General features: G+C 37.4%; 2 protein-coding genes across 3 annotated transcripts in view; one reads left to right on the top strand and one right to left on the bottom strand.

The window, feature by feature from the left end:
• The window catches only part of LOC137992673 (recQ-like DNA helicase BLM), a 112,836-nt gene extending 98,853 nt beyond the window's left edge, over positions 1 to 13,983 (bottom strand). For both annotated transcript variants that reach the window (XM_068838153.1, XM_068838154.1), the window contains exons 1-6: positions 13,730 to 13,983; positions 10,735 to 10,777; positions 7,451 to 7,494; positions 5,988 to 6,068; positions 5,839 to 5,885; positions 658 to 737 (exon numbers count right to left, since the gene is read on the bottom strand). In XM_068838153.1, coding sequence (XP_068694254.1) covers positions 658 to 737; positions 5,839 to 5,885; positions 5,988 to 6,068; positions 7,451 to 7,494; positions 10,735 to 10,777; positions 13,730 to 13,896 — 462 coding nt within the window. In that variant the 5' untranslated portion in view covers positions 13,897 to 13,983. The remainder of the gene's footprint in view (positions 1 to 657; positions 738 to 5,838; positions 5,886 to 5,987; positions 6,069 to 7,450; positions 7,495 to 10,734; positions 10,778 to 13,729) is intronic.
• A 77-nt stretch (positions 13,984 to 14,060) lies between these two features.
• The window catches only part of LOC137992675 (integrator complex subunit 3-like), an 85,312-nt gene continuing 73,699 nt past the window's right edge, over positions 14,061 to 25,673 (top strand). Inside the window, exons 1-4 of the mRNA XM_068838155.1 lie at positions 14,061 to 14,218; positions 14,651 to 14,734; positions 20,439 to 20,522; positions 23,275 to 23,388. Coding sequence (XP_068694256.1) covers positions 14,135 to 14,218; positions 14,651 to 14,734; positions 20,439 to 20,522; positions 23,275 to 23,388 — 366 coding nt within the window. The 5' untranslated portion in view covers positions 14,061 to 14,134. The remainder of the gene's footprint in view (positions 14,219 to 14,650; positions 14,735 to 20,438; positions 20,523 to 23,274; positions 23,389 to 25,673) is intronic.

The following is a 25,673-nucleotide window of genomic DNA, read 5'->3' as shown; positions in this document are numbered from 1 at the left end:
AACCATTAATTAATTCATCACTCTGATCTCTTCCCTCCCTACTATCACTTCCCTGTTTTTAAAGAGTTTAAAGATTAACAGGTGATCAGTGGAACTGTGTCTAGAAAACCATCCATTTGAAATTCATAAGAGTGATAACAAGTCGGGCCATTTACATGTATCTGCAAAAGGTCAGATTGCATCAGATGTGTATGTCATGGCTACAGCTGCTACACCAAGACCTTCTTCTTAAAAGTACACTGAAAATTAATTATTATTCCTCAAAGCACTAGCCCTCAGGCTTCTAAATTCTCATGAAACTGCAAATATCATGAAATTTGATTTGTACAATCCTCACTTGTTGATTTAAATAGTATTTCATTTAGATGCTAGCTCTTATTGTATGTGTATTCCAAATAGTTTCTTGACTTAACATTCTGTATTTGTGTGTGTGACAATTGTGCACTATACATTGAACACAGAGCTTTGCATACATGTACATGAAGCTGTTGACACTGCCCCCAGCTCCTTTAGGACACGTCTCTGTACCATGATTCCAAATGAAGTTGTCAAAATGAAAAGAAGTGGAAAATTTTTATTGTGTATGGCACCAACAATACATACATGTAGCTATTAACAACTTTACCACATAGCCTGTTACACAGTATCTGGTCATACCATGATGTTAACTGCATCACTTTCCTCAAATCCATTGGAAAAAGTCAATGCAATTTTAGGCTTTTTTGACAAAGGAGCACCTTAAACAAAAAAGAGGTATGCCATTTTAGTATTATAGTGGAAGTAACAATTAGAAGGACATTTTTAAAAAATATTTATATGAACATTCCCAAAGTTTATAGAGTGCAAATGTCCAATGCAAAGGCATAAATCAGCATCCTCCAAATGCAAGCACAATATAACAAAATAAATAACTGTCTGCAGGTATCACACACACCAATTCTCATCTTGAGAGTAAAAATTAGTGATAATAATTTTGAATGACGTTTCGATGATTCATTCATCATTTTCAAATTCGTAACAACTAAAAACTAAAAGTCAGATTCTTGTGAGTTCTTTAATACTAAGAATGTGTGTGAAAATCTCGTTGCGTGTAATTAAAAACACTGCAATGTGGAACATAGAGGGTAACAATTAGGTACATGTACTAAATAGTTTTGCTTTGATTGAATCAGATTGAGTGTTCAGCTGAGGTTTCTTTTCTTGGATAAAAAGCATTTCGTAAACTAAGCATTCAAATTTCCCGCGGCATTTCTTAAGAATGGTAAATCGTTCCTGAAGATCTTTGTTCTTCTGATTGTGGGCGTCTCGCAGGTGTTTTCCAATAGCAGAGTGCTTGTGTTCCTCAATGCGTTGGAAAAGGTGTTGGCAAGTATCCGCATCACACAGATCACATATGAATTTATAGACAACGCATTGTTGATTTATTAACGGTGGTTTGGCCTCTGCTACTTTGATGTCATCGGCAATTTTCTTGCTCGTAAACACTGGGCGCAGATCACTGTTTATTTTCTTTCCAAGATCGGACAGCTGTCTTCGTACAACGTCGGCTGATCTTTGATCCTTGAACGGCAGAATAATTTGAACGGATGCATTTGCTTGAACATCGCCAACTTGCAGTTGATTTCGCGACTCAGTGAATCTAGTTATTGTGGAATTAATACGATTCTCTGGGTACTTCAGTTTTAAGAAGATCCCTTTCAAGAAGAACAAAGATCTTCAGGAACGATTTACCATTCTTAAGAAATGCTGTGGGAAATTTGAATGCTCAGTTTACGAAATGCTTTTTATCCAAGAAAAGAAACCTCAGCTGAACACTCAATCTGACTCAATCAAAGCAAAACTATTTAGTATCTAATTGTTACCCTCTACGTTCCACATTGCAGTGCTTTTAATTACACGCAACAAGATTTTCACACACATTCTTAGTATCTAAAGAACTAACAAGAATCTGACTTTTAGTTTTTACGAATTTGAAAATGATGAACGAATCATCGAAACGTCATTCAAAATAATTATTATCACTAATTTTTACTCTCAATTGTTTGTCCAAAACCTCCGATATTTCATCTTAGTCATGTTTACCTCCAAAAAAAAAACATGGCATGTTGACCGAGTAGGACGTGCCAAGCGAGCTCCGCCTGTATATTTATTCTCCTGACATGGCCGCCAAACACTTACGCTCCAAAAAAGTCTCCGAGGCAGCTAATTTTCCCTTTAATCTGAGTTACTGTATATAATGAGATTTAGAGTGTTTTAACGTCAGGTATAGCATTTTTTTTTTTTCTCTTTTTATGGAGCAGGGCACGACTGAGGGAGTAATGATTAGAATCTCCTTCAGTGCTAACGCTATAACATTAATTCTGGACTTCGTTTCTTTTACAAAATTTGGTAAACTGTGTGTGTGTCTGTGTTTGTGTGGTAAAGAGTTAAACAGAAGGATAATTTCTGACATTCTTATATTTAAATCGAATTGCTTGAGCGTCTTTTCTCTGATTATGGGCAGGAAGAAAGAAACTTTCAAAGATGGTATTAGATGATTTTAATTAAACTATTATCTTTAAATGTAAGAGGCCTAAGTAATTTTTAAAAAAGGCAAGCAGTGTTTACATGGTGCAGAAAGCAAAAAGTGAGAATTATATTTCTTCAAGAAACGCACTCGACAATAGATAAAGAAAAACAATGGAAAGCTGAATGGAGTGCTCCAATAGAATTTGCCCATGGGAGTGGCAGTGCAAGAGGTGTTGCTATTCTGTTGCGCAACGGCTTTGATTGCAGAATAAAGCAAAAGATTGTTGATCCCATGGGAAGATATATCGGCATAAAAGCTGAAATCAAGGATGAAAATTATCTTTTGTTCAATGTTTATGCACCTAACAACGATAATCAATCCGCAAAGTTTTATGAACATATTGCTAATGTTCTTAAAAAGGAAGATCAAATATACGAAGATAGAATAATATTTGGGGGTGACTTTAACTGTCCTTTAAATCCAAGCTTAGATAAAATGGGAGGGCTCTTGATGACAAGAAAAAAGATTGTTGACCAAATAGAGAATATCCAAAATATATTTAATGTACATGTACATGACGTCTGGCGGATTAAACATCCAAATCAGAAGAGCTTTACATGGTCACAAAAGTCCCCTTTCATTTTTTGTCAATTGGATTATTGGCTTATATCGGATTCTTTGTATGATATGGTAGGGAACATAGATATTGTATCGGCCATAAAAATAGACCATTCTGCTATAACTCTACAATTGCACAAAATAGAAGAGGGGGCAAAAGGGCCCGGTTTTTGGAAGATGAACACTTCTATGTTAAATGATGTTGCATATATTGATGAGGTGAAGGAAAAAATATTAATATGGAGAGGAGAGGCAAAAGAAATTTTAGATAAGAGGGTAATCTGGGACTGGATTAAATATAATAAAATTATACGTTTATATTCTATTGATTATTCTAAGAGACGTGCGAAAGCTAATAGGGAGGAGGAGGAAAGGATGCAAAAGAAATGTCAAGATGCACAAAAAAATCCATGTGTAGAAACCAGAAAGGTACTGGAGGAATGTAAGATAGACTTAAAAAGGTTCTATGATAAGAAAACTGAAGGTATCATTGTGCGCTCACGGGCAAGGTGGCATGAGCACGGAGAAAAAAGTAATACCGGTAAGTATTTTTTAAATTTAGAAAAACGAAACCACATGAGAAAATATATTATGAAATTGTCTCTTTCTGGGGTGATTACATCAGACTATAAACAGATATTGAACTCGGTTTCAGATTATTATAAAAAACTGTACAGTACTAAAAGCAATCTAGGTCAATGTGACTTGGAAAGGACAGATCCTACTTAGAAAACAGTGAGTGGAGGCCAATCTCTTTGGTTAATGTAGATGCAAAAATTGCCTCTAAGGTCATTGCTAATACACGTGGAATAAAATGTTGCCCCCCAGATATTATCCACCATAACCAAACGGGTTTTATAAAGGATAGGTTTATTGGCGAGACAGCTCGTTCGATACTTAATATCATAGACCACACAGAACACTATGAACTGCCAGGCATGATGATCTTTATTGACTTCGAAAAAGCATTTGACTCGATCGAATGGTGTTTCCTCTACAAGTGTTTAGAAGCTTTTAATTTTGGCTCGGAATTTATAAAATGGGTAAAAACTTTTTTAAAAAATGTCTCTAGTTGCGTAATTAATAACGGTGTAAGCTCTCCTACGTTCAAGTTGGGAAGAGGAGTAAGACAGGGAGATCCATTGTCACCTTATCTTTTTGTCGTTGCCATTGAAATTCTGGCTATTTTTATCAGATCAAATACCAAAATAAAAGGGATTACAATTGGTGATAATGAAACAAAGCTGCTTATGCAGATGACATGACTGCATTGTTATCAGATATTGCCTCTGCGAAGGAACTGTTAGACAGTCTTACCATATTTGAAAGGTATTCAGGTTTGAAAATGAATGTCTCTAAAACCAAAGCCATGCGGATTGGGACAATGAAAAATTCGTCAGAAAAACCTTTGGGCTTGGAATGGTGCTTGACTGTTAAAAATTTAGGAGTAATCTTTTCCTGCAATACCTAGTATTGTATGTAACAGTTAGTGTTGTATGTAAACAGCAGTAGTAAATAAAAAAATCATAATAAAAAAAATAAAAATAAAAAATAAAATAAAAAAATGTTTAGCTCCATAGCCCTAGGAATGAGAACATTATGGCTTAATACCTCACTTTTCATTTTTTTCATTTTTCATATTATTATTATTAGTTTGAAGAAGATACAATTGCAATCCTGCACAACCCGCAGATAGCAGTTGCGCTTTTAAATCAGACGTCATTATCAGTAAAAATGAAACAAAAGAAATAGAAAAAAAAAAGAAATAAGTGAACAATTACAATAAAATAATTACAACATATTAGATATCACAGGTTAGTTAATTTAATTTACTTAACATATTTTGCCATCTTTAAGAGGAGAGTGGGTGCTTCAACAAAAGTGTCCTCGGCATGAAAAATAGCAAATAGAATTTCTCGAACTTTCTTTTTAAATTGCTTTTTTGGCAGTTGGCGTACTTGGGGTGGCAAACAATTCCAACCTCTGGCGCCAAATTATGATGAATTATGTTGTTGGTTAAGACGTGAATATTGAATGTAAAATTACCAGAAGAAGAAGACCTACATGTAGTTTTATAAGGAAGAATCATATTTGACTTTCTAAATAGTCTAGAAATATTTTGAGGAGCAGAGTTGTTTGAGATGTCGTACATTAAAGTGGACATTATAGTCTCAAAATTGAGCACATTTATGGGTAAGATTTTAGAAGAGATAAATAGTGGAACCGCATGAGTACGAGGCTTAGAAAAATAATTCATAAGGCGGATGGTGCGTTTTTGAAGTACATGTAGTAACAGTTTATTCAAGTGCAATTAAGCAGGCTGACCCCAGGCACTTAAACCAAATGTTAAATACGGAAACATCAGCGACTTATAAATGCTAAGTAAAATGTTAAACGGAACAAAATGTCACAAGCGGGCAATGACTCCAACAATCTTACTACATGTAAGTTTAAAAGTAACATAATCAATGTGAAATTTCCGGGACAAATGGCTATCAATCAATACTCCAAGATATTTTACGTATTCTTTACATTCGAGCGAGGTGAGTGTATTAGTATTGTTATCTACTACATTTAAATTTACCTCATTTAAATTTACCGCATATTCCACTTCTCCATATTTATCGGTTAAATATTTATCTCTTAAATGTATCAATATTATGTATTTAGTGCTGTAACTGTATACATGTAAGAAGGAAATACCATGTCACCTGATGAGTCTTCATTGTGTTTTGAAAGTACATATTCTTCAACCCAACTGTTCAGAGAAATTAAGAACAATATTAATTGTTGATTAAAAACCTCTTTCCTTTCTCATTTTGTACCAACTGTTTAATTAAAAAAATAATGTTTTAAATACCTTGTGGTGGATACAAATGGTGTTACTCGAGCAATCTGACGCTGCCCTATTCCTTCAGCATTACCTTCCGAGCTTTGTACCCTTTGAATTGAAGTAAATACAATGTATAATTATTGTCATTTAACATATCAGTATTAGTAATACAGCACCTGGGACATTTTTCAGATGTACATGTACCTAGTTGAATGTTGGTAACTCTGATCACAATTCTGTCATAGTTCAGTGATAATCAAACAAGCAAATGGAAGATCACATGTTCATCTCCTGTTAAAAGCACTTAAAATCCAATTAACTGGATATCCCTTTTGAAATACCCTGACAATTTTATTTGATTTTAACATAGTTCTTTCCATCAGGACTGAACATGCTAAAAGTGGGAGCATTATTTATTTGGAGGCCTTTAGAAATCTTGTCAAGTAACGTTTTACAGGTGCCCAAAAAGTTTGTTGCATTGTTGTCAGGCCAAAATATGTTTTTTAATATACATGTAGTAATGAAAACCAAACAAAATGTCAGATATTTGAATCTTTACTCCACATTTATCACTATAACATGACAAAATGTATTACATTTTACTGAAATGCTCATCATCAACGTTTATTTGACTAAAATCCCACACAATTACGCATAGCGGACCTACATATCTTTAAATTTTGGAACATTTAAGTGAACATTTATAAATTATTTCATCTGTCGGGTCGGGAACCTTCTGTGTCAGGTTATTGACCTGAGACCTGACTCTTATCTGGGACACTGTTGATTAAACCCTTCTCTGAAGAACCATTTCTTTCAGCAATGAAGTAAAAAAAGGACAACAAGATTTCTTTCAAATAATTCTTGACTAACAAGAATTAGTCAAATTTCAAATTGTTTTTTTAACTGAAGACTGTGCAGAGTTGAGTACAAATAAATAAAATTATAAACAACCAGAAAATTGTAAACACACATCCACTCAAGGTGTTCGATAATATTTCCTTCTCCGATATCCAACCCAAAAAAGTTACCACAGAATTTGCCATTTGGTTTCAGTGTTGCACATAACACCACTGACAGTAAAATATTAACAAGAATTCAACAAAGAGGTAAATACAACTACTGCAACTTTCTTGTCACAGTGCGTTGCAATGTCTATTTCTACATATTGTTCTACAAAACAATAGTACAAATGCATAATTAATATATTCTGCATGCGTAATGAAGTAGGGACCTGTATGGAAATCATTCCTCTTCAAGAACCAGATCATTTGAATTTGATCAAAACTGCCAGCAGATGGACAAGCAATGCATTCCAGCTGTATATAGGAACCCCATCTCATGTTTTGGCTGGTCTTTTGCAGCACTTGGCATGATTATGGGTATGTGTATGTTATGTTGTGGTTCAATTTTTTCCTGGTTTTTTAGCTGTATCTTATTTTTACTTAATGCACAAGTGAACGTAAAGTCTTTTTCCCTGTTACATGTACCTTTCTTCACATAGATCTTCTTCTTTTCTCTGTAAGGTACACCCCTATAAAATTGAAACAAAGTGAGAAAAAAATACTGTACATCTGTACTCCTTTTAATAACATTATTTATCAAGGGTTAGGGGAATTCCCAAACATTTGCTTGAGGCATAAAAAGTTATGCTTATCAAGACACACTATAACACAACAAGCAATACAACAATTCAAGTGCAAATCCAATGAGCATTAACTAAAACTCTACTGGTGTGATATCATTTCCCTGTCAAAAGGCTTTGACAAGGACAGTACCTACTATTCTTATTGCGCATACGTTCCGCGCATCTCAAGATTATTACTTGGGTTTCCTAATTTTTTACCAATACAGGGAAGTTTTTGCCTGGTTTAAAACTATCCAGAGAAAGTAGATCTTAGTAAATACTCTTGGTATCCAAAAAGAAAATTGGGGGTAACCATGCATTTTTGAGAGATACAGTACTTAAGCTTCAATTTGAGAAAGAACGCAACATTTTCCTTTGCATTTTAAAGCTTTTTACAAATGTTAATCTCTGAAAAATAGATGGTTACCCCCAATTTTCTCTTTGGATTTCAATAACACTTGTTAAGATCTACATTTCCTGCATAATAATAAACCGAGGGAAAAAAAACCTTTGAATTAGCTAGGTACCGTCCTTAATTAGGTATCAGTTTTATTATAAGATAAGATAAGATAAGATAATTTATTTAATGTCAGATACACAGGGGGTGGTCTCCCAATCCCCCGAGCCACAGGCTCATGATAAAAGTGTTTGACAATATAAAAGAAAAATTAAATAATTGATAACTCGATAGTGACTAATTAAATTTAAAATAAATAATTATGATACGTTCCTCTTTGCCTTTCTACATGTATAAAGGAAATAATTATTGACTTCAGACAATTCTGGCAAAAAAGGCTTGGGCTTTTCATGTTTTTTTCTGATTTTTTTTATACCATAACTTGAAACCAATACAATGTTGTTCTACATTTATTTTCTTTTGAAAAGACTTTAGTGCATGCAGACGGCTGCCGCCAGTTTTGTCACTTGGAGCTATGTTAATGTTAACAAACTTGACAAACTTAAAGTCGGCTGGCTACCTGTGAAGAAAAGAAGAGACCTTCACAGACCCAAACTGCCATTTTAAGTCTTGGCCATCAATTTAACAAGTGATGTAATTCAGACATGTTTGCTACTTCAAATGAAGCATAGAAATTGAACAGCTGCACGTTCATACATGACCAGTCGGTTAGCTGTGTAGCCGCCGCATTCTCCCGAAAGGCCTGATGGTAGCCAAGCCAGACTCGACCAGTAAAGTGCCGATGGGTGCGAAGGATGCGTACCTTGATGCTGCATCAAATCCTTCCACCGATGCGGGAAATAAGAAACGAGAATCAAGCAGTACATGGCAAATGCTTCCGACCAAGTTGCTATGTCATCGATGCAACGGCGAGGTTTCTTTGGATGTGAAGTTAAGACTAAATGGTCATCCAGCTTCTGGGTTTCAGGTTCCTTGAGCTGCAAATTGGCCGGGAGAAGTTTGCTCAGATCGATGTATTTCCCGTTCAAAATCTGCGAGACCAACTTACCGGGAACCAGAGAAAAATCTGGCCCACCGATGAAAGGTTGATCAACCAACCGTGAAGGTTGAACTGTGGCCGCCACGGTGACATCGCCAGAAGCCCCAAATAAGGAACTTGCCGGGCTCATAGCAGATGAGGAGACGGACATTACGGGTGCGGAAAAAGTAGATATAAACGACGGCACAACAAAAGAAGAGGAAGGCCTACCTGAAGATGAAGTTCCAAGTAAACTCGCAGAGGAAGGTGCACTTCTTACAGCACTAAACGAATGAACGCCCCAATGGCACCACGAGTGAAGCACATGAACTGAGCGAGGCACTAGGAGACGAAACAACGGGTCCTGATGGAACACGGTCTGTGTGATGAGAGCGACCATTCCGGAGAAATGGCAGCTCCCGAAGAAGCCACAGCCGGTCCCGGAGTCGATGAGCTCGAAGAGGTTGGAGCGATAGACTGGAGCAAAAGATTCGGCCGAAGAAGGCGATTCCTGAAATACAGACTGCATACTGTTGTTCGCGGAGCGAGACAACATGCTGAACAAGGATAAGACAAAAACACTGGAAGAAACTACACAGCAACAGGCACAGAATCGACGAAAAAGGACGCGAATTTCAAGCAAAGCTTTTCTCAGCAACTGTACACGCGGCACAACACGAGCAAAATGGTTGACGTCAACAGGGGAGCTGTAAATTTACTGAGGCCCTGCAAAACCCTAGGGGCCGCCCGCCTAAATTAAAGAATGACCGCTGGCCAGCATTGTCTTGAGTTTAACCTCGCCTAAATTACATTTAGCCCCATACAACAGCGACTGATAGTGGACAAATGAAAGACAAGACGCGTGGGAACAAAAGTGGAGTGGAAATTTGCTACAATCAGCGTATAAAATTGCCAGCGACGAAATTCCAGGTGTATCAATTTACCAACACTTGACCAATAGATTAGCGACACTTGACCGAGAGATCACTGACACCTGTCCGAGAGACTACTGACACTTCAATGACACTCGACAAGCCACAGATCGGCCACTTGTCAGTCGATATAGAGATGTGTCTGTCAACAGACTGTCAATTGTTATATCGACCAATATACCGTAAACACCTGCAGATAGGCCGCCCCTTTTTTCCAGAAATCATCCCAAGAAATTGGGGAAGTGGCTTATCTGCGCGAACATTTAAGGTTGCTTTTGGTGTCTAGTTTTCCATCTTCACATGATCCAATGGCTGATTACTAAGCTACAAAACATTCCTTGTTGTAATGCAAAAATCAATGGAAAAACTGTGTTGAATGAAGAAATTCCTGTCAACAAATACAAGAAAAAGATCACTCATATGTCAACGTTGGCAGAAAGGATGTTCATTATATTAATTAGAAGTGCTAAAATTGTGGGTAAGACTTTGAAGTATTTTCTGTTGCAATGTTAATAGTGAGTTTACCTTGCATGAACAGTGGATGAAGAAGACTTCTAAAGACTCTACTTTGGATTTTTTTATTTCTTTCAAAAATCTTCTTTCCAAAATTTGAGCTGCTAAATTCGGGGTGGGGCTTATCTGTGGGTGTTAGCAGTATTGGTGGACACTACATATACATGTAGAACACATGATCGATCTTTTAAACACAAGCATGCATCTTTATTCTAAAATAGAACTACAATAAATTAACCATCATTATGCTGGAAACTTAGCTTCACCTGTTTCTTTGTGTTCTTTTTGGAAAAGAAATTGAACAGTTTCCTGAAAAAAAGAAAGCAAAATATCCATAGTAAATATGCCCATAATTAAACAATTTCTGACATCTGCTCTTTTATAAGAAGATACATGTAACTCCAGCGAGGGTTTCATTAAGTTTTGAAGTAGAAGAGACTTTGTGATACAGTAAGCAGGCACCCCTATATATAGTATGATTTTGATCTCGCAACCTCCTTTTAGCAAAGGCAGGTACTGTTCTAAGCACATGGCGGGTCTAAAACACAGGTCACATTCCACAGGTCACTCCTTTCAGGTCACTGTTTTACCTTTCTGAAAGTACACCAAAACCCTCAATTTGGCTAACCCTAGGCCTAAAACCAACCTTAGGCCTAGGGTTAGGCAAATTGAGGGTTAGGGTTACTTTCCAAAAGGTAAAGCAATGACCTGAAACGAGTGAACTGTGTTTTAGACCTGCCACTAAGCACAGATGGGTGCTAGTACCCGGGTCCCAGCTTCTAAAAAAACCCCTGCTCCAGACAATGACATACATACATGTACTAAATCTCAGCACACCAAACATAGTGGAAGAAAAAACATACTGTAAGACCAACAGTTGAGTTCAAATGAAAGAGCGAAGTGATCCTAAAACTTAATATTGTCTGGACAATTTAATTAAGCAATGGTCTCTTATAGATGCTTGAAAAATTCAGGTGGCCTCAATGGATGTCAGGTGTCTAAGAGACAATAAGTTTGATTAAAATTAATTGTCCAGATAAGTGCGAGGATCACTTCAGTCTTTCGTTCAGCAATGTACATAACAACACTTAAATTGACCAGTAATAACTACATGGAAGTGAAGTACATGTACATGTACCACAGATGCCAATACTGATACACTTAGTAAATGGCTTGTCTTGTGAAGTAGGCGGCTGTGACAAGAAAGGGGCAGAAAGACCCCTTTTCCCTAGGGGGGTCTGGGAGCATGCTCGCCCAGAAAATTTTGAAATTCAGGAGCTTGGAAATGGCATGTCCAGCAATATGGGCAACAACATCAGTCACAAATATTTATTAACACGTACAGCTGCCAAGTACATGTATAAGGACAATTTTTTGCCCTCTTGATCTCTTCTTGAAGTATGACAAAATATCGCCTCCAGCTGCTGTCTTCCATTTTTAATAAACAACACAACAAACGCTTGGAAAATTGGAAGGACGGAGGAAAACATTTGGCACCAGTCTTTCTCTTCTATTCATCGAACATGGTGAAGTAGAAATCGCCTTGGTGTGCGAGTGGCTAAGGCGCATGCAAATAACCAGGAATTATAAGCTCTTACAGTAATTCATAAAAATATCCAATGTCTAAAGAGGAGCAGAACATACAGTACAACAAAAGGTTTCTTGATATTTTACATGTTTTACTGAATTAAAATCAATCAAAATGGATCGAAGTGAAACAGTGAGAATCATGTAATTTATCGAAAAAGTAGACAGCCATATCTTAGAGAGTAGCCAGCAGAATTTGCCAGTTACCGGCTTCTAATCAAACCTCTGTACACTCAGGATAAATTACCAACAGACAAACCTAACATTGTGATACCTGTACAAGTAGCCAGAGATAGGTCCTACTACATGTATGTAGATTCTACATCGTACATTATGAACCAGAAAGCTGCCAGATAAACTCAAAGTAAAAGTGAAGATCTAATAGTGAACTGAAGTGCATCTGTCTTAAAGCCTATAATTATTATACATTTGTCCTTTTCAAGGGGATCACTATTGCATTCTTGAATTCATTGCAATTCTCAACCCAATAGAGGGTCCCCATAATACAGGCTGCAAATGTACTTCAACTGTTCAAGACTGTGTTCACATCAAAGGTTGTCTTCTTCTTGCCTTGGACTAAATATCGCTTGTAATCCAAATCATGAGAAATACATTAGGACACCAAGAAATTTGAATGACTTACATGTACCTTCTTCCAAAACCGAGCTGTCCGTGGCAATAGGAGGACACTGAGAACTATTATAGTGTAAGAAGTTAACTTCCAAAACCTTGAATTTAACTGGATTGAAACACATGTTTGAAGGAAATGATTGAACCTGCTAGACAGATGGTAAAACGGATGGCGTTCCCTGGGAATAATTTCGATAGCAGTGAGATCGTCCACATATTTTGCGCACTGGAGCCAGTATTGGAGGAGGTCATTACACATAACTGCGAACAATATCGCCCTAGACAGGTACCCTGTGGTATGCCTCCAATTAAATTCAGAGATGGTGACGTTGCGAATCCTATTCTAACTTCCTGAGACCTGCCTTCTAGAGAGGTTTATGCTGTAGTGCATGAGCCAGGCCAGCCTGGTCAGCTGGGATGGTCGGGTTTTGTCAGATGAGTTTTGGCCTGGTATTACAATTGAGGTGAGCCATCCGGCTTGGGCTAAATGTGGAACATGTCATGTGAAAAAAACAACAAGAAGTGGAGAGACGTTTGTCTTGCTAAATTGTTATTAAAATTCACCATTCTGCAATTTAAAGAAGCCTTAAGGTTTTGCTATCGTATAAACATCCTTTATTTAAACATAAAAACGACTTTTCCGTGGGCCTGAATTTGCCAAGCCTGATGAGCGAGGTTATTAATCGGAGGTACATTTCGAGACAGAGAAGTGTTGTTATTATAAGGTGACATGTTGCTGTTTACAAATCCCCTTTCACCTAGAAAATATACCAAACATGGATGATTGAGGCCTTAGCAGACAGGAAAAATCGTGATGCCGGGATCCCAGCTATTCGGACTCATGTAATCGCAAACTTGATTTTTGGTGTTTTTCTCAGACGTGCCGGGACCTCTGCTAAACGAGCCAGCCCGGCTCATGTAATCGGTCCCGAAGTTCATGAAAATTCCGGTGTCTCACGGTATCTTTACACAAGGGAATTATCGATCGAACGAAAAATGTATGCCCAAGTTTTCTTCAAATGAATGCTGGGCAATTATTCCTACCTTTGTCTTTGACGTTTTTGCTCAGGGTCAGATGGCGATGGCAAGTAACAAGCATTGCTGTGCATCGCTTTGGACTTTTCCTTTCTGAATTTGCCAAGCTGATCAGCGAGGTTATTAATTGGAGGTGCATTTCGAGACAGAGAATTTTTGTTATTAAAAAGTGACATGTTGCTGTTTACAAATCCTGTTTCACCTAGAAAATCTGTCAAACATGGATGATTGAGGCTTTTGCAGACCTACTCACTAGCCTACTGTATTTCCCGCCAGGACAAATTTGCGCCTCACAACCATCCAATCCTAGTGCCCAGTTTCCCTTCAGCAACTGAGCTTACAGGTTCGAGATGGTGGACAGTTGAGAAAAGTGCACGTTCGAGTCAGCCGTTTCATGTCTTGATTCCTTACAGGATGGATCCAGCCAGCAGCAAAGCCTCCAATAAGTCAAGACTTTTCACATCAAATGTTCTTCTACAGAAGGATGAGCTGGAAGAGGTATGTCTTATTAAATTATCGAATGAACACTGACTGCAGCACGGATATTCTTGTGTTTAGCATTATTTTTAGAAAAGGTTGCATTTGTAACTTAAGTCTAATTTGTATAAAGCTCAATAAGTCAAGTGTTAATTCCTTTTTACGAACTAGCTGTAACATAAAGTTCTTCATGCAGTCTTCGCACTTTCTATTGTACATCTACTTTTCTAACTTGCGATGTCTCAAATAATTATTATGAAAGAAAAGCTACATGTACTGTAGGTAAATTTAAATTTATACTAGTGAAAATGTAAGTGTAAAGCCTCCTTGCCATGTGTCTACGTGGTTGCCCCCTCCAAAGTCTGCCTCTTAAAAAGTTATAAACATCATATTTAATACCTTTCACATAATTTATTGATGTTTACCTTCGTTTCTTTGCTTTCTGGTATGTAGAAATTAGAGAAGTGCCATGGAGTGCTGACGTCTGTGATTTCAAATCTATCAGAAAATGAAGCTCATGATGCACTCAATCAAATGGTAAATAACTAATGTACTGTTTGTCATGATTCATAAAAATAATCATTCCTTTTCAGAGAAGACCCCTATTGCTACATGTGTGTTGATAAGCATACATGTACTGGTACAGTACCGCTCAGATATACGATAACTGCGCATACGCAGTGTATACACTGTACGCACATACACATATATTTATACGCACATATGCGTATATTCATGCGCGTATGAATGCGTATACATGCCCGTCTGACTTTCCTTTGTTATTCAGTACCATAAATTTCCTTTGTGTTGCATTGTTGTGTAAAACAAAGAACTTTTGGATCTGAACAAAGCCACAAGCCAATAACAGAAAATTTACATATTGCAAAAGCTATCATGTTACAAACGCTTAAGTTGCTTCCCATCGCGAATTTATTGGATAACAAGCAAAAGTAATTCAATGTTTATGAATCAGAAGGGAAACAAAAATTTGTGTAAGTTTGGCATTCAAATACGTGTATCGTTTGTGACCCTTCACGCAAAAAGGGGGCTTATGAATTTCATTGAAAACCGTGAAATTTTTTCATGGTCACGGTGCATGAAATTCAATTTTCATGGCGAGAACACACTGTAATCACCCTACAATAAGAAACTTTCACTCTTGGCATGTAATCATGCTGTGAATGATCGGTGAAAATTTCACAGCGTGAAATTACGGTAAGGGTAAAAATTCACACGCTGAAATTGGGAGTGAAAAATAATATTCACTGTGTGAAATTGATTCAATCGAAAGATACTCACATCAAGAGCAAGTCATGACAGATAATGCAACACCGTTGGGAGTAGAAATTCTGTCGTATTCGGCGAGGCAATAAACTCGAGCATTTCCTGAGGATTGCATGTTTATTGATGGTGTGCCTTTTGTATATTAATATTTTTCCCTTTTAAAGGTGTGGAACAAAATAACTCTGAACCTGAACTGTATGTTTATCGATGAAATAAACATCCGTGCATGGGTTCATATTCCGAACATGACAGCTGTTTGTGAAAGTGCGTCTTCTTCATAGTTCGTAGTCGTGTACTACAGTATTTTTGTGCTGTCAAGCTACATGTATTCTTTAGAACGATAAGCAAAGCAGTAAGCAAGCTAATGAGGCAGACGCGTATATCGGTATACACATATACATGTACGCGTATATTAACACACGAATACACGTATACATTTATTTATACACGAATAGGCGTATGGTTATACACACACATACGTGTATAATTAGATACCTGTACGCGTATTGTGCGCATATTTTGGTTAACGTATTTCTGAGCGGTACTGTAGGATGCAACTCTCTTGGCTAGCTATAAAAGTAACCTGAGAGTTAAAACAACAATTGTAACCATAAGAAGTCCTTTTTTTCACAGCCATTTTCTAGAATATACCACTCCAAAAAAACAACCACTTCTAAATCAGTGGTTTTGAGGCACTTGGACTTTCTGATTGTACTGTAATTGACATGTTTCCCAACCATGTGGCCACACTTTGTGTTCCTTTAAATCATTTTGGTAAAGATCAAAAAGACTACAGTATCGCCTTAAAGTAGTGACCCCTTGGGACAAGGCGATACCTTATCTTTGCCACAGGTAGTGGTCGCGTTCAACCGAGGTATGCAAATTCAAAACTTGTCTTTGTTTTATCATCACCATTTTGGTGAAAAGCAAGTATTCTTTCCACATGTAATTGTAAAACTTGTCAAATTTCAATTATAATTGATACATTCTTGCAAGGCATTGGAGCCTTTGTTGGTACTATTTTGAGACCAGACGTACCGACAAATAATTTACGTAGTAAAAATGGTTTCTTTTTTCATGGCTTTGATCAGCAATAAATTATGTGTAATCGTAGCAATTGCAGCATGTTGACTGCGCATGGAAAACAAATTTAGGAATAGACTGTGATTAGTGGAGAAATGAAGTCTCTTACATGTAATTATCATGTACTATCGTTTGCATACGAATTATAAAGATGTACATGTAAAAAACCAGCAAGCGAAACAAACTTGGGAAATTTTGAAATTTCGCTAAAGAACGACATACATTTTTTGTAATTCTTAACTTGACAGTCCGATGTTCGAACCATCTTTGCTCCTGTGTTCATGTTGCGCTTTCATGTGCAACTCTTTTGGCAGCAGGCCGTCACTCATGATAAATTTGCATAAGCCATGTGGATATGCACCAATGAGTAACCAGAGCACAAAAACCATCTTTTCAGTTAACATGTACAGTAGATCAAATAATTTTCGACTTGTTCAGGGGTTTGATATCCTGGGTTCTTTCCTTGGAATGTTTTTCTTTTTTGTGATTTGTTACTGTAAACAACTTGGAAAGTAATACTGCAGAAGGAAACCACAAGAAGTCCTAAATCTACAAACAGTTGGTTACACAAGGTTTTCGAGGAGTATGTTAAATGTGTTTTGAAAATTCACCGTGACCAGCAACCGGACATTTCAGTCAATTTAAAGTGAATCTGCAACAGTAACATTTTGGACAGTGATAAGCACAGAGACACGGGTCTTGCTTGAGTAGTTTTATACATATACCTCTCAACCGGACATTGCAAGAGCCGGCCACCCTGAACACGTAAGCTTTCAGTTTTGTATATATGTTGCAGGTCATTAAATTTTTGTTCCTTAGGTCATTTTGTTTCAACCTTAGATTATTATGAACTGCCTAAAAAAAGGGTTCCCCTTTTCTTTGGGGATGTAATTAAAAAAAATGGGGCCTGGATTTTTAGGGGGAATAAAAAAGAAAACACCTTTCTCCACCTTTTCCTTGCCTTACGTTCTTCATCTACTTACCGTCTCTCCCTCTCCTTACCCTTACTGTCCTTGCTTACTACCAACGGACTGTGCCTCTTACCTTGAACTTTCACAACATTCCATGTCGCTCCAAGGATTCGAACCCTCGCACCATAGGACATCCGAGATTACTTCTCCTCTGTATTAACTGCTAAGCCATCGAATCAGCAACTGAAGGCATTAAGCTATTTACAAGCCTTCACGACAACCACCATTTTGCTCATGCGTAAATGATGTAAAGTGAGACTTAGAAAAATTAATAGTCAAATATTGTACGAAGTTTATTTACGTTGCTATGCAAAATATACCAAGAACAAGGCATCATTTCTAGTCATGATAACAAACCGATTTTTGCTGCAAACACAGGGTTCCCACAGTGAAAAAACGATGGTGGCATGGGCAAATAGAACAACAAAAGATAACCTTTGCAGTTAAATCAAAGAAAAGAACTCATCTCCAAACCAATGGTGTCATCATCTGGAGAAACCGCTTGGAAAAAAACACATAACCATTCACAGAAGAGAAGTTCCTCATGATTTTTCATGTGATTAATTGTCGTAACCTGGCGTGGGGAAACTGTAATCTGCCCTGGTTTCCGCTCACAGTTCTGTTGTTAGTTTCTATTCTCTCCTTTTGCCTAATCCATAAGAAATAATTTTCTTTTTTGTTTTGTCGAGAACTCCACTGCCTCACAATATTTACTAGCCCCAATTGCTAGTGGAAGCTCAAAACGATTGTTTATATTATTTTTCTTGTGTGTAGCCGTGAACTGACTTCGCTTATCAGTGGGAATCAAAACCCATCACACAACATGTTTTTTGAACACCTGTTTATCAAATGTCGCTTAAATTTGTCTTTCACCAGGAACACTTCAATAAAGTTATACGCTTTGTCTCTGTAGTTTGTGAATGACAGTGCATTTTTTATGCCTGAGGATTTTTCAACTGGTCACACATTTCATGTGTGAAACATACTTTTCCAGTTCAATCTGGTAACTAAACAACCAAATGAAATCTTCGCTGTCTCTCGCCGTCGACAGCTACAAATACATGTACGTCAGGACAAAATTATGGCACTGAAATTATCGACTTTGCTAACATTTACAAACTTGTAACTACACTGATAACGATGAAACTATTTGATAATCTGGTTATCAAAGGTTCCAAATTCGCCGGAATTTGTACTTAACTGGAATAATATGAGTACACGTACATGTATAAACAAATGATCTCAATCAACTGACTGCACAAATAATGCCATCTGAAATTGGAACAGATGTGTTCAAGCTAAAACAAGCTTTAAAGATCTTTAAAAGTCGGCCATTTTGCTTGACTTCACGTTGAACGTGCTGCTCAGGAGTGTCTGTCAGTGCTATCTGTGTCATCCGGTGGCGGAATAATAGTGAAAAATATATGACAAGGAATCTTGCGTTTATTTCAACGGATAGAATTTTCCATTTTTCTTGGTTACCTTAAAGAATCAATTGGAAAAGTACGTAAGTGTTTATTTGATGGCATTTCAAAGTCTCTGGAAAAAAAGCTCTGTATGTATTCTTTATGTACCCCCCTCCCCTTCGGAAATTTGCCTCTTTCAGACCCCCCTACCCCTTGGAATTTCCGTCACCCTCCATGGGGGGTATGGATATTTTCTGGAACCACACAATGTCAATTACAAGCATTAACCTTTAACATGAAACTGTTACATCATTTTACTTCACACGATCAGTACATCCCGAATAGTACATCCATGTATGCACCCCCAGGCCTCTTTTTTTAAATTTAGATGATTGTAAAATCACTAACATCCACGGCCTGCAACTTCCATTTAACCCTCTTCCATCAAATGTATGCCTCATCCACTCCAAGAATGAGCTATTAAAGCAAAGTTTTGCTCCTTTGCATCAAACATACCTTAAACACAATTATTCAATTCACAAAATTTTTGGCACAATGGCCAATTGAACAAACTTGTTGGATTCACAAAATGTTTTCGGACAACTGAACAAACTGGTTCGCAAGAAACTGGTCAATTGGAGTATTCGGTCTATGCAATAATGTTTATAGTGGACACACTAGAACAAAGCAAGATCTAGAAGTAACATGGAAAATTCTCCTTACCTTAAGTTTATAGGTTTAATACTATGTCAATCATCACGGGCGGAAAGGATTTCAAACTAAATGTTTGCTCTCATCGCAAAATGAGAATTACGTCTCTGTGGCCGAGTTGTTAAACATGCTTTCAGAATCCCAGAAAGGTGGGGAAAGTGTGGTTGTTCTAATCGTTCGGAAATACTGAAGGGCATAAAATTTAATTCCCCAATCGGAGCTTAGGTAATTCAATATCCGTGGGGTATGCACATTTGTGACTACGAAGAAGAAAAATAAGGAAATCAACTGGCTTTATGATGTGGTATGCCTGTGGCATCTCACGTAATTAAGCACGGTCTAGTAATTTGGCACCTTAAGAAAGGTGTACTGGTATCAAGCAAAAATTATGTACCATAAGACGGTCACCCGTCTCCATGGTTGCCCTGACTGCCCACCATTGCTGCCTCACAAAACCCCAGTGTACATGTGTACATATGCACAAGCGCATATGCACTAGTCAGCGGATTAGCATAAAAAGTTTAACAGGATCTGACTGACGGACCGATAGAAGGAGTGACTGCCAGCTCCACTCCAATAACTCAGAAATGGCTTTGCCATTTAAAATTAAAAAGGAAGTGAAATTTTACCATTAGCTTCATTTTGTTTCCATACAATGTACAACAGTAAATGCAGAGGAGTTGGTTTCATGTTGATGATAATGAAAATTTGACAGCATTGTAACATTTACAACCCAAAAAACCTGTAAAGTTAATGGAGTGCATACATTGTAATCAATTTGTACAGGTGTGTAAAGGTCCCCAGCAGTATGAGGAAGCATCACTTGGCCTACTGTACATCATATTAGTTGAACCACCAGCTGCAGTTAAGGTGAACAGAAATTATTAGTAGCAATTTGGGTTTTCAGTGTCTTCCTTCCTTCCTTCCTTCCTTCCTTCCTTCCTTCCTTCCTTCCTTCCTTCCTTCCTTCCTTCCTTCCTTCCTTCCTTCCTTCCTTCCTTCCTTCCTTCCTTCCTTCCTTCCTTCCTTCCTTCCTTCCTTCCTTCCTTCCTTCCTTCCTTCCTTCCTTCCTTCCTTCCTTGACCTTCCTTCCTTCCTTCCTTCCTTAGAGAAGTCTTCCTTCACAGGATTCATAAAAATTTTGTTAGGCACAGTCAAGTACTGTACAGGTCTACGTACAGTGTACAGTGTACATGTACCTTTTTGCCTATAGTGTGTGATGAGCCTGCATGTAAGAGACATCTATGCATCATATGGTTGTTGCATAATGATTATTGTCATACATGTACAATACCTTTATCAAAGAATTACAACAATACATGAAATTATTTATTGATGCAAGTGGAAATACTGCTTCCAAAATTGCGATGAGTAGTAAAAATTTGTCAAAAGTACTCAATCCAATGATCTGGTTTTTTTGGCTTCTGTCCACCTTCTTCAGAGCTACGACATTTGTTATTGCTTGCGCTACAAGCTGTCGTAATTTAACTTTAAATTAACGGTATGTAAGCGCGAGGAAGTGGTTTCGTCTCATTAACAGTGTCGCTGTCCAAAGTGAAATGCCATTACTCTAAGAAAAGGCTCTTGAGATAGTTCATCACACTGCATTGGAGCATGTGAAGATCCCTTGGATACATGTTGAGAATTTAAGACCTACATGAGTAAAAACATTAGGCCATACATGTATATTCAAGAAGCCCAAAGACCAACCAGCGATAAACTGAGTCCAAGGGATAGTATACAAAATGAGTTGCCGTGATTGTTACATGTAGTTCACGTTTGTGACGATGGCGTTCAGACAGTCAATTAATTTTGAAGCTCTGATGATGGTCATGTTTTACTATCAAAAACCGAGTCTTGCTTGCTTAACCCTGAGGTTTATGGAGTGGAACATCTTCGTCTTAATGGCATCAAGCTATTGTGGACAAACGACCTCGAATCGCTAAAGAATTTCGTCGAAAGTGTTTTAGAACAGCAAGGAAAGTGGCTGACGCCTGGTGGAAATACTAAGCAATTCGAAAGTTCCAATAGTAATCTTCAATAACATTTCAATAACACTTGGGAAGATCTACATTTCCTGCATAATCACACACCGGGGCAAAAATATCTTTAATTAGTGGGCACCGTCCTTAAATGACGTTGTTTTCATTGACCTTACTAAGGCATTCAACACCATTGATCATGAAATCATCTTCCATAAAATGTCATTCTTGGGTTTTGACCAGGTATCTATCAGGTGTTTCTTGTCGTACCTACATTGTAAGTGGCTGAACCCAAAGATGTGATGTCAACGGCAAGCTATCAACTGCTCGCAATCTCAGGCATGGCGTACCGCAGGGCAGTATACTGGGTCCTTTGCATATTTCTAATTAATATTAATGATCTCCCCAACTGCCTGCGTTCTGCTGCGCCGGAGATATTTGGTAATGACACAAACATTACACTATCGGACAAGCCCCAGATTACCTTCAACGTCTCTTCACTCAGTATTACTCTAATTACAACCTGAAAAACTCTGAGTGAAAACTGGCTTTGCCACAACCAAGAACTGCAATAATTATTTAAAGCGAAGCTTCTCCTATAGCAGGGCCACATTATGGAATAACATGCCCGATAGCTTTACATGTAAAAATATCAGATTTGTTGATCAATTTAAGCGAAACTTGAAGAAGGTTTCCAGCATATCGGATTCCCACACGGCAATCATATAAATAAGTCAGTTGTAAATAGTTTTAGTTTTTAACTTGTTTTAACTTAACTGATGATTTTCTGTGTTTGAATAAAGGCCTTACTACTACGACTACGACTACGACTACTAAGAAGGTTTCCAGCATATCGGATTCCCACACGGCAATCATATAAATAAGTCAGTTGTAAATAGTTTTAGTTTTTAACTTGTTTTAACTTAACTGATGATTTTCTGTGTTTGAATAAAGGCTTACTACTACGACTACGACTACGACTACGACTACTACAGTACTACTGCGACTACGACTATGACTACTACGTCAGGGAGAGTAAGCGCTCATGGAACTTGCGCGGAGCCAAACATGATCCAGGCAGTGCGAGTGACAGCGAATCAGCAATCAAACAGCATGCTGAGTCCATGGATCGCAACATCCATCCAAGGGATGCCCACATCCTCGAACGCGGTTTGATGAACTATTACAAGAGACTTTTCATGGAGTCGTGGCATTCCACTTTGAACAGCAACACTGTTAACGAGAGGAAAGCGCTTCCCCACGCTTACATACCATTAATTTAGATTGTAGCGCTTGTAGTAATAATGATCGTCGTATCTCTGATGAAGGTGGACAAGGCCACCGGAAATTTAGCTATCAAAAAAAATAGATTGGATTAAGAGTACTTTGAAAAAATTATTTATTGTTAGGAGACATCTACATGTACATTGTATATTGGACTGCATAGTGATTATTGTCATACAATGCCTCATCAAATGAATTATCAAAATAAATGACATGAAATCATTTGTTACTATTGTCATCATTATTATAATATTATTTTGTCTATAGACTTTATTTTAGTGGTTACAAATACATGTATGATAGTGCAAAGCTTACACGTAGATGACTTTTATTTGTTGTTTCACATTTGTCCTAAGGCTTTTCGAGACTTGACATACATCACAAGAGATGGACTGAGCTTAATCATTACACGGTTGATTGTTATTGTCACAGACAAACTTAGCAAGCTACTTGACACTGTTCGGATCCAGGTAATTATAATTAACAGTTGTTTCATCATTGGCAGTGGTCATTTTACCTGTTGCCACATGCGTGCGTAATCAACAGAGTATTATTGCTATGACCAGGAGATGTATGCAAATTATTGCTCGCTCACCAGCCCGTAAGCAGATTCTGAATGCTAGCAGATCAAAGACATATGATTATTATTATTTGCTATTATTAGTTTCAAATTTGGACGGCCAAGTTTCTACATACAGCTGTAATTACCCACTTTCATGCCAAGTTTGAGCCATGTGCTGTTTGAAATGATTGCACACATAAAACGTTTTTAAATCATTGGGCTACTTGTGTTAGCCTTAGTGTTTAGCGGGCACTGGAGATATTATAAAGAAATATTGAATAAAATTACTTTAGTTTCAATTTGTTCCACATTATTTTAGACTACAATTTTTTCATTCTATTAAGTCAGGCATTTTTTAAAATTGGAGTAAAGTGGTTAGAAATCCCTGACCCGGCCAACTATGCTGTCCCAGTGGTGGTGGTGGTGGTGGTGGTGGTGGTAGTAGTAGTACATGTAGTAGTAGAAGTAGTAGTAGTCAACTTTATTTACATGTCAAGAATCGCTAACTAGTGCATAGCACTAATTGGTGACAAAAAAATAAAACATGTTAAGATAATAATGCAAAAAGCAAGAGCTGTGAAAGTTGAAAATCTAGAAATCTAAAAATCTAAAACCTATTTACAACCTATTTACCCGTCAAAACAGCAGCATAGGGTCACAAATTTAATTATTGCAAAGTATGCAATTACTACAGCCATCCTCAATTAAGGCTATCATACGTCAGTTCTCCAAATTTTAGTCTTAACATGTACTGAAATCTGCACAGACTATCCTTAGCCGGTGAGCGCAATTTCATGGATCCCAGCATCATAAGACATGTGACGTCTCATGAGAAAACGTACACTAACGTTTCTGGGAAAAGGGTTTTTCTCATGCTTCCTCACGGGTTGCTCGCCGCTTGAACAGTTGAGTGAATGAGTGGCACTGCATGACCAAACAGGTCATCAGAAATCCCACACAAGTGGTCAAAAATTTTACACGGCTTGAAAAAAAATTTGCATGAGTGGGTCAACGTTTTGTTTCTGTTGCTATGATTTCACAGGTTAACGCAAGCGGCTCTTAAAAAAATTGTCGTTTGGACAAAACCTGACCTTAAAAATGAAAAGTGCAAATCTGTACTAAGAAGAACCGTGATACCACAACAAGTAACAAATGACATGGGCATCAGGGCTACAAACAACGATGAAATTTAGAAAATTAAATTCCCACTCAACGTCAGTATGTGAATGCCCACATAATTTCATGAGTGTAAAAGCTCGTTAAGGTCAGCAGTAAACTTCTAACATTAATACAACTCATGTGAAAATAATTATTTTGTTTAACAAGGTAGTCATATTCAAACCAGAAAAGGTTAGAGCATTGAAATTCCAAAGAAATTTTTTTTAAAACTTATCCAACGGTTTAACGTTGAAAAATATATTTTTTTCATCTGCAAAAAAGATTGTTTTTCATCACCCTGGAGAGATGGCTTGGAAAAACGCGAAGATCATTATTAGCGCATGAGTTCCCACATTCCTTGCGAGATTTGCATAGCACAAAAGAGAAAAATCGTGTGACAGGTAACACAACAATCAGTTCAACTCATACTGTTATCATGGCAGAATGCGATCAAGATGTGCTTGGAAATGAAGATATAATCGCCGATGTAAAAAGGTTATGAGATGGATGCGGGTGCTCTTGTGGTGTGAAAGGTGGTCTGTGTTGCCAGTGGTTTTCAGAGGAAGTCGTGTTGTAGAATATAAACAGACACGTGCAAAATGCGACCTTGTAATTCTACCTAATATCCAAGCTGTTACAAAAATTGAAGTCATTGGCGAAAAAAGGAAAGATAGATCGCGATGCAGGTTTCTATACCAAAACCTTCCGATATGCAAGGATATGTTTTTACATCTTTATGGTTTAAGCTATTCGCGGTTCCGCAGATTAAAAGAGCACTACGAACAAAAGGACTAGAACAACTAGCATCGGGCATGTTTAATTTACTTTAACCCAAAGCAATCGCGATGACGGTTATAGCTAAAAACCTTTTTGAAGCACAACAAAATAAATGACAATTGGAAATTATATAGATAACAAGCATAAAATTCACATGCGAAATCAATTGATCGATCGATAAGTGATCAAACAAGAAACCCTGTATGATGCATGATTATCTCGAGTCCTTTCAAAGAATGATTCATTTTTGGTTTTACG

The sequence above is a fragment of the Montipora foliosa genome, chromosome 2 (genome assembly GCF_036669935.1).
Source record: "Montipora foliosa isolate CH-2021 chromosome 2, ASM3666993v2, whole genome shotgun sequence".
In the NCBI taxonomy this organism is placed as follows: Eukaryota; Metazoa; Cnidaria; class Anthozoa; order Scleractinia; family Acroporidae; genus Montipora; species Montipora foliosa.
Note: the sequence above shows the minus strand (reverse complement) of the source record. Positions and strands in the feature narration are given on the sequence as shown.